The sequence below is a fragment of the Athene noctua genome, chromosome 17 (genome assembly GCF_965140245.1).
Source record: "Athene noctua chromosome 17, bAthNoc1.hap1.1, whole genome shotgun sequence".
NCBI classification, from domain to species: domain Eukaryota; kingdom Metazoa; phylum Chordata; class Aves; order Strigiformes; family Strigidae; genus Athene; species Athene noctua.
In genome coordinates, this window is record NC_134053.1 from 1918043 (window position 1) to 1931523 (window position 13481).

Sequence of the window (13481 nt, forward strand, 5' to 3'; positions counted from 1 at the left end):
GATAACTACAGCTGAAGATTTTTTTAAATGATCTTTTAAGATCTTTAGTTGCTTTTTGCATTTCATTCAGTTTGGACAATAAAAACCAGTTTTGCTTCTTGCCTGTGGGTAATTTCTAGCAATATGTGAGGGTAGATCACAAACGCATGTTGGGAGGGGGGAGCCAGACTTCAGGGCAGGGAGGGCTCCTTCTATTTATTTACTTTTAAATGTAAACTTTTCTTCTACCTACCTTGTTTTTACAAAATAGAATTAAGTGCAGAACCCTGACTGTATTCCTCCACCCTTTAAATGATATCCTTATTTTGACATGCAGTGATTTACAAACATAAGGTTGTTCATGTCTGAGTCAAAGTGACTAACGATCTGCAAATCCTCTGCGTGCCAATACAGCCTGTTCTCATCCCGGCGTGCATCCATCTTCCCTCTCACAGCTTCTGCAGCCGCTGACAGGCCGCTGGGATGAAGAGTCTTATTTCTGGGAACAGTTGGTGAGTACAGAAGGGTTTGCATCGTGGTACTTCGGGAGAATATTCATTTTTCTGTGTTTTCTGTGAACTTTTTGGCATCCTCGAGCATTTCTAAAGCTCGTTCTGTTTTCCAAAATGCCAAAGCTGCTGTTTGCTTACAGAGGAAAACTTTACTGATACTTGATGTATTTCCAGCTTTGTTCTGTGTCACAGGCAATCGTTGTTGGGAACTGTGAGTTCGTAAAATGTGCTGATGCCGGCCGCTGGAGATGGCGGGTTGTGCTGGTCAAGAAAACGCGTGCAGTGGCTGTCCAGGCACCCCTCTGCCTCTCTCCTGCCTTCCTCTTGCTGCAGAAGTGACTCTTCTGTCCCGAGGTGTTTCATCTGTGGCTGCCAACGGTGTAAAGCACCTTTCCTGCTGCTCTACTCTAACCGGAGTCATCAGCAAGAAAAAAACCATTGAGAAAGTCCCAAATGTTTCTGTCTGGGAGTGTGAGTTCACAGCATCCCAGAATCATCCGGGTTGGAAAAGCCCTTGCAGCTCCTCCAGCCCCACCATGACCCTCCCCCTGACCGTTCCCAACTCCCCCAGATCCCTCAGCGCTGGCTCAGCCCGACTCTTCAACCCCTCAACGGGCCGGGGGCTACTGACAACACCACGTGGGCAACCATGTAACCACAGGATGGTATTTCAGGCTCGTTTGCTCAGAAGCTGAAGAGGCGGCTCTTCCTTCTGCAGGAAAAATGCATGCGGACACGTGAAATGATCCATCTAGAGGGATGTTTCTATGGAATTAGTACTCGAGGCCCTATCCATGCCATCACTTAGAAGAAAAAGCATCACGCACAAGATACCTGAATATTACATTTATTGTGCATATTAAATTGTGGCCTTTTAGAAAAAAAAAAGCCAAATTAGCCTGCAAATAAAATCACACATCTCATAATTTCTGCCTGTTTCTCCAAGAGGCTGTGCCGGATCACAGCACAGCTGCTCCTGCAGGCTCTCAGACCAGAAGAATCAACGGTTTATCACAGGCTGGGCAGTGACTTGCTGCACCCCCGTGAATCCAGCGGAGCTCCTCTGGAACCGCTTTGGCTGTTGGATTGACAGCTCTGCCAAGGGGAGGAGAACACGGTCCTTAACAGCTCGGATTTGGAATCAGTGAAATGGAGCAGATGCCGTTTTACGGAAGCAATATCACAGACCATTAGGTTTAGCATGAATTAATGGTAATTTTTCTCCAGCTATTGTTTTCTTTTTTCCATCCTTTTCATGATTATACTCCTTTGAACGTGGCTGCAGTAAATCAGGTGAGCTGCCAGATAAAGTGGGAAACCCTTTTGACAGACAGACTAGACATGACAGGGGCTCCTAACTTTCCTAATTTTAAATTTCCTTTTTTTTTAAGCACGCTGTAGAGGTGCGTCAGCTACTGGGCAACGACAGGCTCCTGAACGCACCCCCCGGCTCCGCTGCCTGCTGAGGACGGGCAGGGCTCTGCCTGAACCTGGGCCACCACACTGCAGCAGCCCACGGAGTCTCCCGTCACCTCTGGCAGCTGCCCAGGCCTGGCCTAAGTGACTGTGTCCTGCAGTCCAGCGACAACCAGAAAGTGCTTTGTGCTTCTCAAGGTCGTGAGGAGCCGCTGGTGTTGGGCCCAAAATCGCAGCCAGAGGCACTTCAGCACCTGCTCTCCTCGGTGCCTTCGACAGCAAGTTGTTGCCTTGGACTCGAGTGCTACAGGCGTGAGAATTCCCCCTGCAGCTTCGCTCTGGCAGCGCTGCGGGGTCGTAGCAGAGGCCAAACACGACCCTCCCGTGCCTTTACAAAAAGAAGAGAGGAAGGGAAGGGGATTGGGCGGCAGCCGCTGAGAAATCCTGGCCCTTAGGGTGAGACTAACCATTGCTGCTCTTGTAAACGGGCAGACAGTGAGCAGATGCACTCAGCAAAGCTCGGGGGGTGTAAACTGGAGAAGCACACAACAGTCTGACAGGGCTCAGTGGGAAATGAGGTGGCTGGAAGGTCTCGCAGGGGCTGTGCTGGCACGGTGACCTCGGCGCTGCTGACAGCCAGACCAGCCTTGTGTGCACCCACGAGGCAGCAGCTCTCCCGTGCACGGACCCCAGCAGCACCCAGTGCTCATCGCTGCCTACAAAACCTTCACGAGTTTCTCTTTTCCTCGGCAAAACTGAAGCAGGACGTCAGGAGACGGGTCAGAGCGACGGCGGGGCCAGGCTGTGGCTGGAAAACGCCCCTTTTTCACGGGACTGTTTTAAATCCAGATGGCCAGGAGGTAAAATGAGCCCAGCTGCACCGCAGCATCTCTCATTCACATCACAAACCAGGCTGATGAGCTACTTCTGGCACGTGGAGTCGGAGGGAGAGAGAAGCTGCATCACAGATGAGTAAGAAACAGTTGGCTTATGCACAGAGGAGTGCGAGCCAGGCACCGTGTGCGGGGCTCGGGACAACCGCCAGCCTTCGGGTCTGAGGCTGATGCTTCTTGACCATTCAGCATCTCCTCTGTGATGGTGTATTTCAGAGCAGGAAGGACACACGGCGTGGAAAAATCGGCCAAAAATCTTCAGAACAGGGCTTTGGGTCCCTAGCAGCATCACTGAACAGCCCTGAAAAGTCACCCCCTCCTGGGAGCTGCCCCCAGGGCCTTCGGGAGGCACAAACCTGCCCCGAGGCGGCTCCTCTCAGAGCTGCTGCTCCAGCCCTGTCTCACGGCTGGAGGAAAGGAGAAACTGAAGGGCCCGTGGGAGTTTTAGGGACCAGAACAGCTATTTTGTGTATGCTCTCTGCTATATATAGAGCCTGGCAAGGACGCAGGGCTGGAACATGTTGCTTTTGTTGCTAAAAACATCATTTGGAAAGCCCATTTTAGGCAACGGCTGCTGTCTATTGCTAGATACACTAACCAGGTGCTGGAGACCCGTGCTTTGCCCTGGCACGAGCGTAAGAAAAGCTATTGTAACTGAAGCACGTGCTTTTGGAGCTGTTGTTACTTCCCTGGGAGCTTCAAAGCTTCTTCCTACTAAGGAGCTTTTGCCTCCTGGGGGAAGTTTGCAAATCTAATTTCATGCTGGGTGTCGGAGCAGCCCGTGAGGACCTCAGGTGGCACCGGCTCAGTTTCGGGCCCTGTCCCACTGCGCAGATAAACTGTGGGACTGCCAGGATTTCGGCTGAACCCTGCCTGCCCTTTGCAGGCTGATCCTCAGGACAGAAGTTGCGCTTTGCCACAGATAATTAGTCTGTATTTTAAAGCACTTCCTTTAGGGAGGCTGTGTGAGGCCGGGCTGGAGGGAACAAAACCATCTGGCGGACGGCAGCAACCTGACAACAGGACACTAGGAAGCAGTGCTGGAGCTGGCGGGAGGATGGCCCGGGTGTATTGCTGTGTTATTGGCATCTTTCTGCTGCGATTTCTGAGCTACCGCTGTCATGATAATCCCGGGGTGAGGAGGCAACTCAGAGGCGGGGCTGTGGCGGCCCAGCCAGCAGCTGCTCCTGGAGGATGGTCCCAAGGAGCCTGGCTGCTGCCATGGCACAGCCCCAGTGGATGGTGATCCCGAACCCGCCGTGGCCGTAGTTGTGGATCACCTGGGGGAGGAGAGAAGGGATCAGTGCTGGGAAAGCTGCGCTGGAGCCCTTTGGGGCTCAGGGACAGGGAATATCCTCGATGTCTTTACAGAATCCCAGAATCATCCGGGTTGGAAAAGCCCCTGCAGCTCCTCCAGCCCCACCATGACCCTCCCCCTGACCGTTCCCAACTCCCCCAGATCCCTCAGCGCTGGCTCAGCCCGACTCTTCAACCCCTCCAGGGATCCCGGGGACTCCCCCCTGCCCTGGGCAGCCCATTCCAACGCCCAACAGCCCCTTCTGCACAGAAATCCTTCCTCAGAGCCAGCCTGACCCTGCCCTGGGCAGCTTGAGGCCATTCCCTCGGGGCCTGGCGCTGGGGCCTTGGCTCCAGAGACTCATCCCCCCTCTCTGCCCCCTCCTGGCAGGGAGTTGCAGAGGGCCAGGAGGTCTCCCCTCAGCCTCCTCTTCTCCAGACTGAACCCCCCCAGTTCCCCCAGCCGCTCCCCAGCAGACCTGTGCTCCAGAAAAATAAAAAAACTTCAACAAAGCTGGTGAATGCCTGCAGCACACGATTGACCCTTCGTTCTGGGAGCTGCTGGTGCTCAGCTCAGCGACCCGCTGCTCTTTCCCTCCCTACAAAAGCCACTGGGGGAGGCAAGAGAAACTCTGCATGGTTCAGCAGGGCCCTGGAGCATCCTCCGCACCCGCTGCTCCAGCCACCCCCACAGGCAGCCGCAGGGCTCTCGGCCGCGTTCCTGGGAGCACAACCTGCTGCATCCTCCCAAATGTTTGTTCCTGCCAAGGTAAATCACAGCGCTTCAGCTCCTCGCTGCCCTCCACAGCTCCACCTCTGCCTGCCAGGGCAGCGCAGGTCCCCTGTGCTGGTAAAGGAACAAGAGCAACCCACAAGGTAATTCACACCCAGCGTCGCTTCGAACCGCTCTGGGCTTGGCCTAAATACATCGTTTTCTCCCCGAGACTTTCCGACTGAAAACAGAATATATTTTCATAAACTCGTGCCATCCCCAGTCTCCTTTCTCTCAAAAGATATATTAGCAGAGCGCGGCAATTTGAAGAGCCATTTCCCTGGGGAGGTTCCACACCAGACACCCAGCTTTAGCTACGCAGAGGCAGCTGAAGTTTTCAGCCCCACCAGCGTCCCCCTGAGCCTTCACCACGTTTCCTTTCATGCTGCTGCTGAGCTTCAAACTGGGAGGAACCTCGAGAAGTCCAAACTTTTTTGCACCGACAACCTGGTGTCAGCGCTGGAGGCTCCGAGCATTTCATTAAAAACTGCTTATTGGGTTTTATTAAACAGAGACATGAAGCTTACCTGCACAAGGGCTGTAGACTTATGGGCTGCCAGCGGCTACTTTAAATGCTGACACCAAAACACGCTTTGCGTGTGCCTCGCGTGATTCTGGGAGCAGCAGAGCCTCTGCCAAGGTTTTCTCTCATATGGGTTTTTTGTAAGGACTAAGCTCCAGCTGCAGGTTTTCCTTTGGCAGGAGCACTCCCTGCCCACTCTCCCCATAAAATCCATCCAAACTAAGTATCTTCAACACTTATCTCTGACACTGGGCTGAAACTGTCTCAAAGCTTCACCCATTATTGGAGGGGAGAGGGAGCGAGGCCCTGCTGGACGCGGGGCTGAAGAGCCCCTGTGTGAGCTGGGTGTTGGTGCTGTGCTGCCACGGTCGCAGTGACTGATGCACAATTAATTAGCAACCGAGGCACAATTAGCAACTGATGCACAATTAGCGTGGTGGTTAATGGCGCTGGGCGGCCGGGGGCTGCGCACGGTACCTCTGCCTGGAACTGCCCGTGGCGGAGGGTCTCCCGCTCCAGGCGAACCCGGGGCCGCGTCGGTCTCAAGCCGCTCCACTCCTCTACGATCTTTGCTTTCTGAAAGCAAAACCACGTCAGCACCTGCACAACGTTTCTCCAAATTATGCGGCCAAACGTCGCGGCACCGAGCGATCTGTGAGGTGGGGGGGAGCAGGGACTGAGGCTCCCCCCTCCCTGCTGCTGCACCGGCTCCCGTGATGCTGCGAGGGGCGACTGGGCTGAAGAACCCGCCCCAGCCTGTCTCTGATGCAGAGACACACCAGGACCAAAGGGCTGGGACCTCCCAAAGCTTTCATTCTCATTTTTTACCAGCTATATGAGTAATTACTTTTTCCTCCAGACCTTGTCTCAAAAGCCCCAGACCCCAATCGGCCACGTGTAGAGCCCGAGATGTGCCATGACAAACGCAGCCAGGCCCACACAAGCACCGAGCCGTGCCACCCCCCAGGATTTACCCTCGCCGAGTGCCACGTGCTGCCGTGGGGTGCACACAAACAGCCCAGGGTTACTCTGTGTGCACACTTCACCCACCGTTGGCACATTTCTCAGCGCGGCGGCTGACGCTGCGTAAGCAACAGCCGCTTTGCACAAACCCCTCGGCTCCCCCGGCCCGCTCAGGTGCCAACTGTTCCTCACATCAAGAGGTTTTGTGCTTTGTCCTCGGTGCCCGACTGCACCTGGGCTCTCTGAGCCCCCTCTCTACCTCCTGGTGGTGGACACCAGGTCAGGGTCACCCACCTGCAGAGCGGGGAGCAGCCTGCAGCAGTTCTCCCAGATGGTTTTGTGATCCTGGGCGTTGTTTTCTTCGTTCCAGTTGCCATGTTGATTGATCCCTCCCAAGATGGTGAACTCACTCCTGCACCAAAAGCCAGAGGAGACAAATGGTGGTGAGTGTCCCCAGACCCCCCTCGGCGTGGGTGTCATGTCTGGATCCTGCTATGCCCTGAGCCTGCAACGTATTCCTGCCAGAGAAACTCCTGCCTGCGAGTCTGTTCCCAAGTCAGGCATTAAATACTATCGGCCCCCAAAAGGCCCTTGCTTGGGGAAACCAAAAAGCTGATTTCATCGTCTATCAGACAGGTCTGCTCCTGCCTAGCTGGGGAAGAGAGCGGGAGGGAAGAGGATGCTGTGGTGAGGAACACAAGGAAACTGATTGCTGCGGCCACCGCTTCAAAACTCCTGCAGATCAACAGAGGATGAGAGACAGGTTAAGGCTGGGGCAAGCTGGGGGTGGTTGGACCTGCTGGGCCCTTCTAAAACCTTCCAAAACCTGGGAAGCACAAAGACAAAAGGGATGAAGGCTGGGGCACGCAGGAGGGGAGCCCCAGGGCTGAGCTCTCCAGCATGGAAGAGGTGAAATCCATGTGCAAGCACTGGAGCCGGCTGCTTCCTCTGGGAGGCTGGTGCCCAGCTACGACAGCTCAAGCTAAAATAAACACAGGGAGAGGAATTCATATGTAGCTGCGTCTGTGATCAGAAATCAACATGGAATACTTTGCTTGGGGGCTGTGAGCATTCAAAGTTCCCATTTACATAATGGCTTATTGCCGAATCCTGAAATATTAGCACAATGGGAAGTGCCAGAAATGCAGCATTTTAGTTACAGCTTAAAAAACCCCTCGCCATTGCCAAAGAGGGGTAGATGGCTGCTCTGGGGAGGAAACAGAGGCGGGATGAACAGCAAACATGTATTTATTTATCCTGCAATTTAGCTCCCTGGGTACACGCACACGCTGCCGTCTCCAATAGATCCCAACTCCCCTGAGGAAGCTGCTGGTGGGAAGCAGGTGGAAAGTGCAAAATAAATGCTGGAAGCTGGGTTTTGCCCAGGCGCTCGCTGAGCTTGGGAGATGGTGCTTTTGGGGCTGGGATCTTGTTTCAGCCTTTCTCACCCCTGTGGGGACATGGCAATAAGGTTTTCCCCTGGGATTTCTCCTCGGCTCCCTCAGGGAGGTGGCAGGGAGGTGCTAAACCTGTTGAGATGCCCTCAGGAGACGCCTCGCCAACAGCCACAGGCATGCTCAGGGTAACAGGGAGGGGAAGGCTGAGCTTTTTACTGGAGGCTTTTATTCATGTAAAAAGGGTTCCTGGCACTGGTTTCAATGGGAGGATGAACTGGAAGTGTCTTTCCCCACCGTGAGCTGCAGTTTTGCCAACACTATTGATAAAAAAAACCACAGGGCTTCAAGGTCCCTGGTCCTGTCCTTTTCTGAGGGGCAAATCCCACCAAAGCAAAACACCAATCCTGGCCAGGTCCTCTAAAGAGCCAATATTCTGGGGGAAATCTTTTGTCTCTACATTCGTATCCATGGTTTTTTTTGAAGCCCTGTGGTGCTGCCTGATCCGAGAGCCCAGGACCAGCCCAGCCCCGCTCACACCTGAGAGCCGAGGCGGGGTCTGTGCAGGGAGCTGGCGCTTTCTGTGCCAGCCAGGGAGCCCCCTCGCTTTGCCACGTCCTCCCACTCCCCTCCTATGCAGAAAATCAGCCGGGTGTGAACCCAGGCCTGGGCTGCAGCGGGGCAGATGCCAGCGGGGAGCTGCCCCCGAGCCGGAGCTGTGGGAGCAGAGCGTGGCTCACGGCAGCCGGAGCCTCGCCCGCCCGCACCTACCCCGGGATGACGTACGGCGAGTTGTAGATACCAGAGCTGATGTCGTGAGTGATGATGAAATGCTTCACCCATGGCGCCAGGACCTGGGAGACGAAGGGGAGAGGGTCAGGGAGAGCTGGAGAGTGGGGTCCCCAGCTCGGGGAGGCAGCAGGAGGGCAGGCAGGCAAGCGGAGGAGGAGTCTGTGTTTCCCCAAATAATCATCCTCTTCCCCCAAGAATTTTATGGTTTTTTATTATTAGCATTATGCCTCTGGCTCCCTGCACCTTCACCCAACGAAACAGGCTGGGGACTCGGGGCTCCCCCATGGCTGAACCAGAAACAGGGTCCAGGTTTTCTGCTCTGGGTCCCTCCCACACGAGGGTTTCACCCAACCATCGTTTGCTGGGAATCAGGACCCGAGCCCAGCGTGGGTGCAGCCCACAAGCCCACGATTCGCCCCCAAGGTGGCTAACGGATGGCTCCTCTGAAAAAAAGAGTGGGGACACAAGCCCTGCACCCACCTCACCTTTATGACCTGTCCACGGCCGGGCTGTAGCTCCGGGTCAGGCTGCAGCTCCCCCGCACGCACCCCGGTGCAGTTTATTACAACATCCACGCCCTGGGCAAACACCTACCGAGAGACAGACACGGTGAGCAGCGCACACGCAGCGACGCTTCCGAGGATGCTGCGCACAGAGGACACGAGATTCCTGCATCAAAGTCAAGCCAAGGCCTCGGTCCAACACTCCGGTCAGGAATAAACGTAAGGGCCGGATCCGGCTCCTGCAGGGACCCCGTGAGTGCAGGCAAGGAGAATGTTTTTAAGGAAAGCTGTGCTGCTGATGCTTGGCTGCGTCGTCAGCCAAAGGCTCTACCCTGTCCCCTCTCAGCCACCTCTTGATGCCCAAGAGCCTTTATCTGTCCTGGTAGAATTTGTTTCCTAGATCTTGGTGTAGTCTTGTCGCTGTCCCCTGGCCTATTGCTCATAGAATCACAGAATCATCCGGGTTGGAAAAGACCTTGAAGATCATCTAGTCAAACCACAAACCTCACACTGACCGATAACTCGTGCCGAGGGACACCCCGGAGCAGCACGTGCTTGCTGGATGCTGCTGCCCGCTGCCCTGGCTTGACATCACCACTCACCTCCTGGAAAGATTCAACCTTCTTCTGGAAAAACTTCACCCCTCTCTGCATTAACCTGGGAAGAACGGGTTCATTTGTGACCACCAAATTAAAAGCAAATGTACCGTTCAAATTAGCACCCATAATTGATACCCAGAGTAGGAACGGCGTGTTGCTCCGTGCCGTGAACAGCCGTGCTCTTCTCAGCGGTTCCTAACGGTCTCCAGTCACGGGCTCATTTCCCGAACGGCCCCGAGCTAGCGAGGGCGAGCAGCTAAGCCCTGTGTCAGAGCCCTCCTGCTGTGGATAGGGCACCCGCTCCACGTTAGAAATGACAAGAACAAAACCAAGTCCCAAACACTCCTGTAGCTCAAAGCGCTCAGATGCAGCTCCAAGTGTCCCATCACTTTCATTTCTGTTACACAAAAATCCACTCCTGGGCTAACGGTGAAAGTGGGGAGACTGATACCCCACTGAGGCAATGAGCTGGAATTCCAGACCCTTTTCCCAGCTTCCCAGGGATGCATCCCTGCCTCCCCTCTCCTCCGGCTCATCCCTGTGCTGCGGGGCACAGGGTGAGGGTTGCTGAGGGCAGGGGAGGACACTCGGGTGCCCCGTGGGTGCCGTCACGTGGAAGCCATCAGCACCTTCAAGCTGAGCAGGTCAGAAGCAGAGCAGGACACAGGACAGCCACCTAAAATGAGCGCTGCCTAAACTCAGCCACCAGCTTGGCAGGAGAGGAAGATCCGGGGCAACACTTGAGGTGCAGGAGGAAAATCCACGCCTGCCTCCCATGTCTTGCTGGTGAAACTGGGGGGAGCAGCAGCCCTCCCACACCAGCCCCAGCGCTGGGGCAGCTCCTCACTCACCTCTGGGTGAGCCACGGCAGGTACCTCCTGCCCTCCAGCATCAGCGATGTGTTGAACCACCCGTAGCTGAAACCAGGAGAGGAGAGGAAACTGTACGGACGAGTTTACAGGAGCAGGGGCCTCCTGCCCGGCGCTCCCGACAGCCGCTGCAGACCCCGCTTCCCCTCCGCACAAGTGCCTGTTTTTTTCCCCTCTGTTTACAGCATAAAAAACCTCCTGGTGATTTTCTTCCCTCAGTTTGACAATATCTGGTGAAGTAAGAGAGGGGCTGGAACAGTTTATAGGCTGGGCTGCTGCTTTTTTGGTTTGTTTGAGGTGTTTCCTGCTTATTTTAAGGGAAGCAGCTGTAATGGAGCAAGGCCACTTGGGTGCCCACAGTTTCTCGTCCTCGACAGGGACCATCCAGCTGTACCTGTCCTGCCTGGGGGGAAATCTCATCAGTGACCCTCCAAAAACCAGACTGATAAATACCTGTAACCAGGGAAGAGTTCGAGCTCTTTCGGTGTCAAGTTCCTGAATCCCAGGACAATGTTCTTCCAAGATGGGTCCTGCAGCAGGAAAAAGGTCTGAGCTCATTAATGAACCTGAATTGCAGTGCCATCGCGGGACAGAAGCCGTGGGGGGGACACGGCCCGCCCCAAAGGAGCACGGGCAGGCGGGTGGCTGTGGCACACCACGGCTGGCTCCCACCCTCGGAGGGCTCAGCCCTTACTTCATACCAGTATCACATCGGGGGCACAGAAAACACCGTGTCCTGGGCAAACTGTCACAAGACAAACTTGGAAGGATTCGGGAGCATTCAGAGCATCGTTTGGGAAGAAGTACAACCCTGCCCACCCCCGGGCAGCCTCCGAGCTGGAGCCCTTCCCAGCCCTGGCTGTGACTTGCTCCTTACCGGCACCGGCTGTGTAAACAGGTTGTAGCCAGAAATTAGGAAAAGTCCCATCTCCTTCGCTGCCGGTGAGCCCAGGTGCCCAAGGAGGTAGTCGAAGGTCTCTTTATTCCAGAGCCTGGGATGGAAACAGGAGAGTGGTGGCTCTGCCAGCCCCACAGAGCTGTGCCCGGGCAGTTCAGTGCCTCGTGTATGCCCAGGGGGACACGACACCAGCCTCTTCCTCCTCCTCCTCCTCCTCCTCCTCCTCCTCACTTACGTCTCCTGCAGGTTGCCGCGGTCGGTCAGGTAGGGCTGCCACAAGCCGGCCGCCCCGTCGCTGGTGGTGTGGGGTGTGGAACGGTCTGCGTAGACCTCCACTTCCAGGGAGGGCACCAGGCCGTGGTACTGCTGGTGGATGCAGAGGGCGGTGGAGAGGCCGATCACGCCGGCCCCGATGACGGCCACGCGCATGGCTCCGGCTCCCTGCAGCGGGGAAACGCCTGGAGGGCAGCGCTGGGGCTGGGGGGCTGCTTGGACACGTTGGGGCTTCCCGGGACCCAAGACCCGAGCTGGCCTCGGCTCTGCTGCGGGGGCAGAGCTGGGCTGCGGGGAAGGGGCTGGGCTGCTCTTGGAGCATTTGTGTTTCTTGTCAAGCCTCCCAGCCCCCCTTCAACACCTGCCAGCGCTGAGCAGGGACTGAATTCCCGGGTGGGGAGGGAGTGTAGTTTGCCACGGTGGTAGGGGAACGTATCTCCATTGCTCCAGCCCTTGTGCTCCGGGTGACATCGCTGGCTCTACCCTTGGGCACGCTGTAGCCGCGGGCGAGCAGAAAAGCTGCGGCTCAGCTGCCCACGGCCACACTCCTCCGCCTGGCAGAAAAAGCCACGGTTGCTTCGTGCCCTGCGGCAGCGTGGGACAGAGCGGCACAGCCATCGGCATCCTCCTCTCCCCTCCAGCTAGCCAGCACGCCACGGGCAAGCAGGCGGGGAGAGGTGGAAGCCCTCCACACCCAGCGACCCAGCACCACTCCAGGGCCCTCCTGATTCTCCCCAACCCCTGGCACGGGCTGGAGACAAGAGGTGGGCATGGAGGAAAGAAACGGGGAACAGCGGGTGTCTTCCAGGAGCAATGCGAGGATGGCTCCTCACGCTGCTGTTGCCCTCAGGGCTGCTGGCACATGAGGGTGGCTGTGCCAGCACCCCAAACCCTCCCCAGCTGGGAGAACTGCTGTTTGTAAACACCAGCTGCAAAGAGGGTCTGCAGCCCCCCTTGCTCCCCTCACTCTTCCCTCTTGACGGAGCTTTCCTGCCTTATGGCCTGGAAAAGCCTTGCAGCCACCGAGTGGGCAGAGAGAACCAAGGACTGATTCAAAGAAGGGCTGGGGGTACAACGGGGCACGTCACCTCAGCCTGGGTCCCATCCCTGGATGCAGCGTCAGGGGGGGAGGATGGAGACCCGCAGCCAGACCTGGCTCTGGGCAGCACGAATCAATTCTAGTCCCCAGTTTGCTTTGGGCAAGGGGAAGCGCAGCATCTCTGCTGTGAAAGGCAGCTCGCAGCGGGGCTGACATTTGCTGGGATGGAGGGATGAGTCATCCCGACCCGCGCTGCTTCCCATCTGCTGTGGTTTTATAACCCAAGGCCCGTGAGCACCGGCGCTGCCTCCTCTACCTGCAGCCCCAGGGACTCATCCTGGGCTGCCCCTGCAGCTCCAGCCAAGGAGGTACCCGCCTCGCTGGTCAATAAATAACAGAAACACACAGTTTTCACCAGCTTACCTGCAGAGTGCGGGGTCCTCGGGGCAGCCGCTGCGGTTTTTGGAGACTTTGACAGAGCCCCCTTCCCAGGGCAGGTTGTTTACAGCCCAGCAAACCACCCGCAGTGCAAGGTCTAAGGGCCAAGTGCAGCAGGATCGCAGCCTGGCCCCGGGTAACGGGGCCAAAGTCTTTGCCCTGGACCCGGGGAGGTGGAGTCCCCCGCGCCGGACCCCATGTGCCGCTGGCAGCTGGCCCGGGTCGCTCTTCTGGAAAGAAAACGGGGTCACCACAGTCCGTGGCAAAACGCCATCACTGACACTTGTCACCATGGTGACTGCGGGTCCTGGCAGAGGGGGGA

General features: G+C 56.4%; 1 protein-coding gene across 1 annotated transcript; it reads right to left on the minus strand.

Moving 5' to 3' along the window:
- Positions 1–1366: 1366 nt before the first annotated feature.
- Positions 1367–13226, minus strand: DAO (D-amino acid oxidase). Its single transcript, XM_074921073.1, has 11 exons — positions 13145–13226; positions 11645–11850; positions 11389–11503; positions 10965–11041; positions 10494–10559; positions 9634–9700; positions 9026–9118; positions 8520–8602; positions 6649–6766; positions 5869–5967; positions 1367–4080 (listed from the first exon to the last, which is right to left on the minus strand). Exons 2-11 carry the CDS (start codon positions 11836–11838, stop codon positions 3949–3951), a joined length of 1044 nt encoding a protein of 347 aa, XP_074777174.1. The 5' UTR covers positions 11839–11850; positions 13145–13226; the 3' UTR covers positions 1367–3948.
- Between the last annotated feature and the right edge of the window lie 255 nt (positions 13227–13481).

What these genes read in the sequence shown, in the direction of transcription:
- DAO (XM_074921073.1), bottom strand. Translation starts at nt 11,838, where the DNA reads ATGCGCGTGGCCGTCATCGGGGCCGGCGTGATCGGCCTCTCCACCGCC. An exon ending in GCCGTGGACAGGTCATAAAG is followed by an intron (nt 8,603 to 9,025) that starts GTGAGGTGGGTG and finishes TTCGTCTCCCAG; the next exon opens with GTCCTGGCGCCATGGGTGAA. An exon ending in TCGCCGTACGTCATCCCGGG is followed by an intron (nt 6,767 to 8,519) that starts GTAGGTGCGGGC and finishes CTTTTGGTGCAG; the next exon opens with GAGTGAGTTCACCATCTTGG.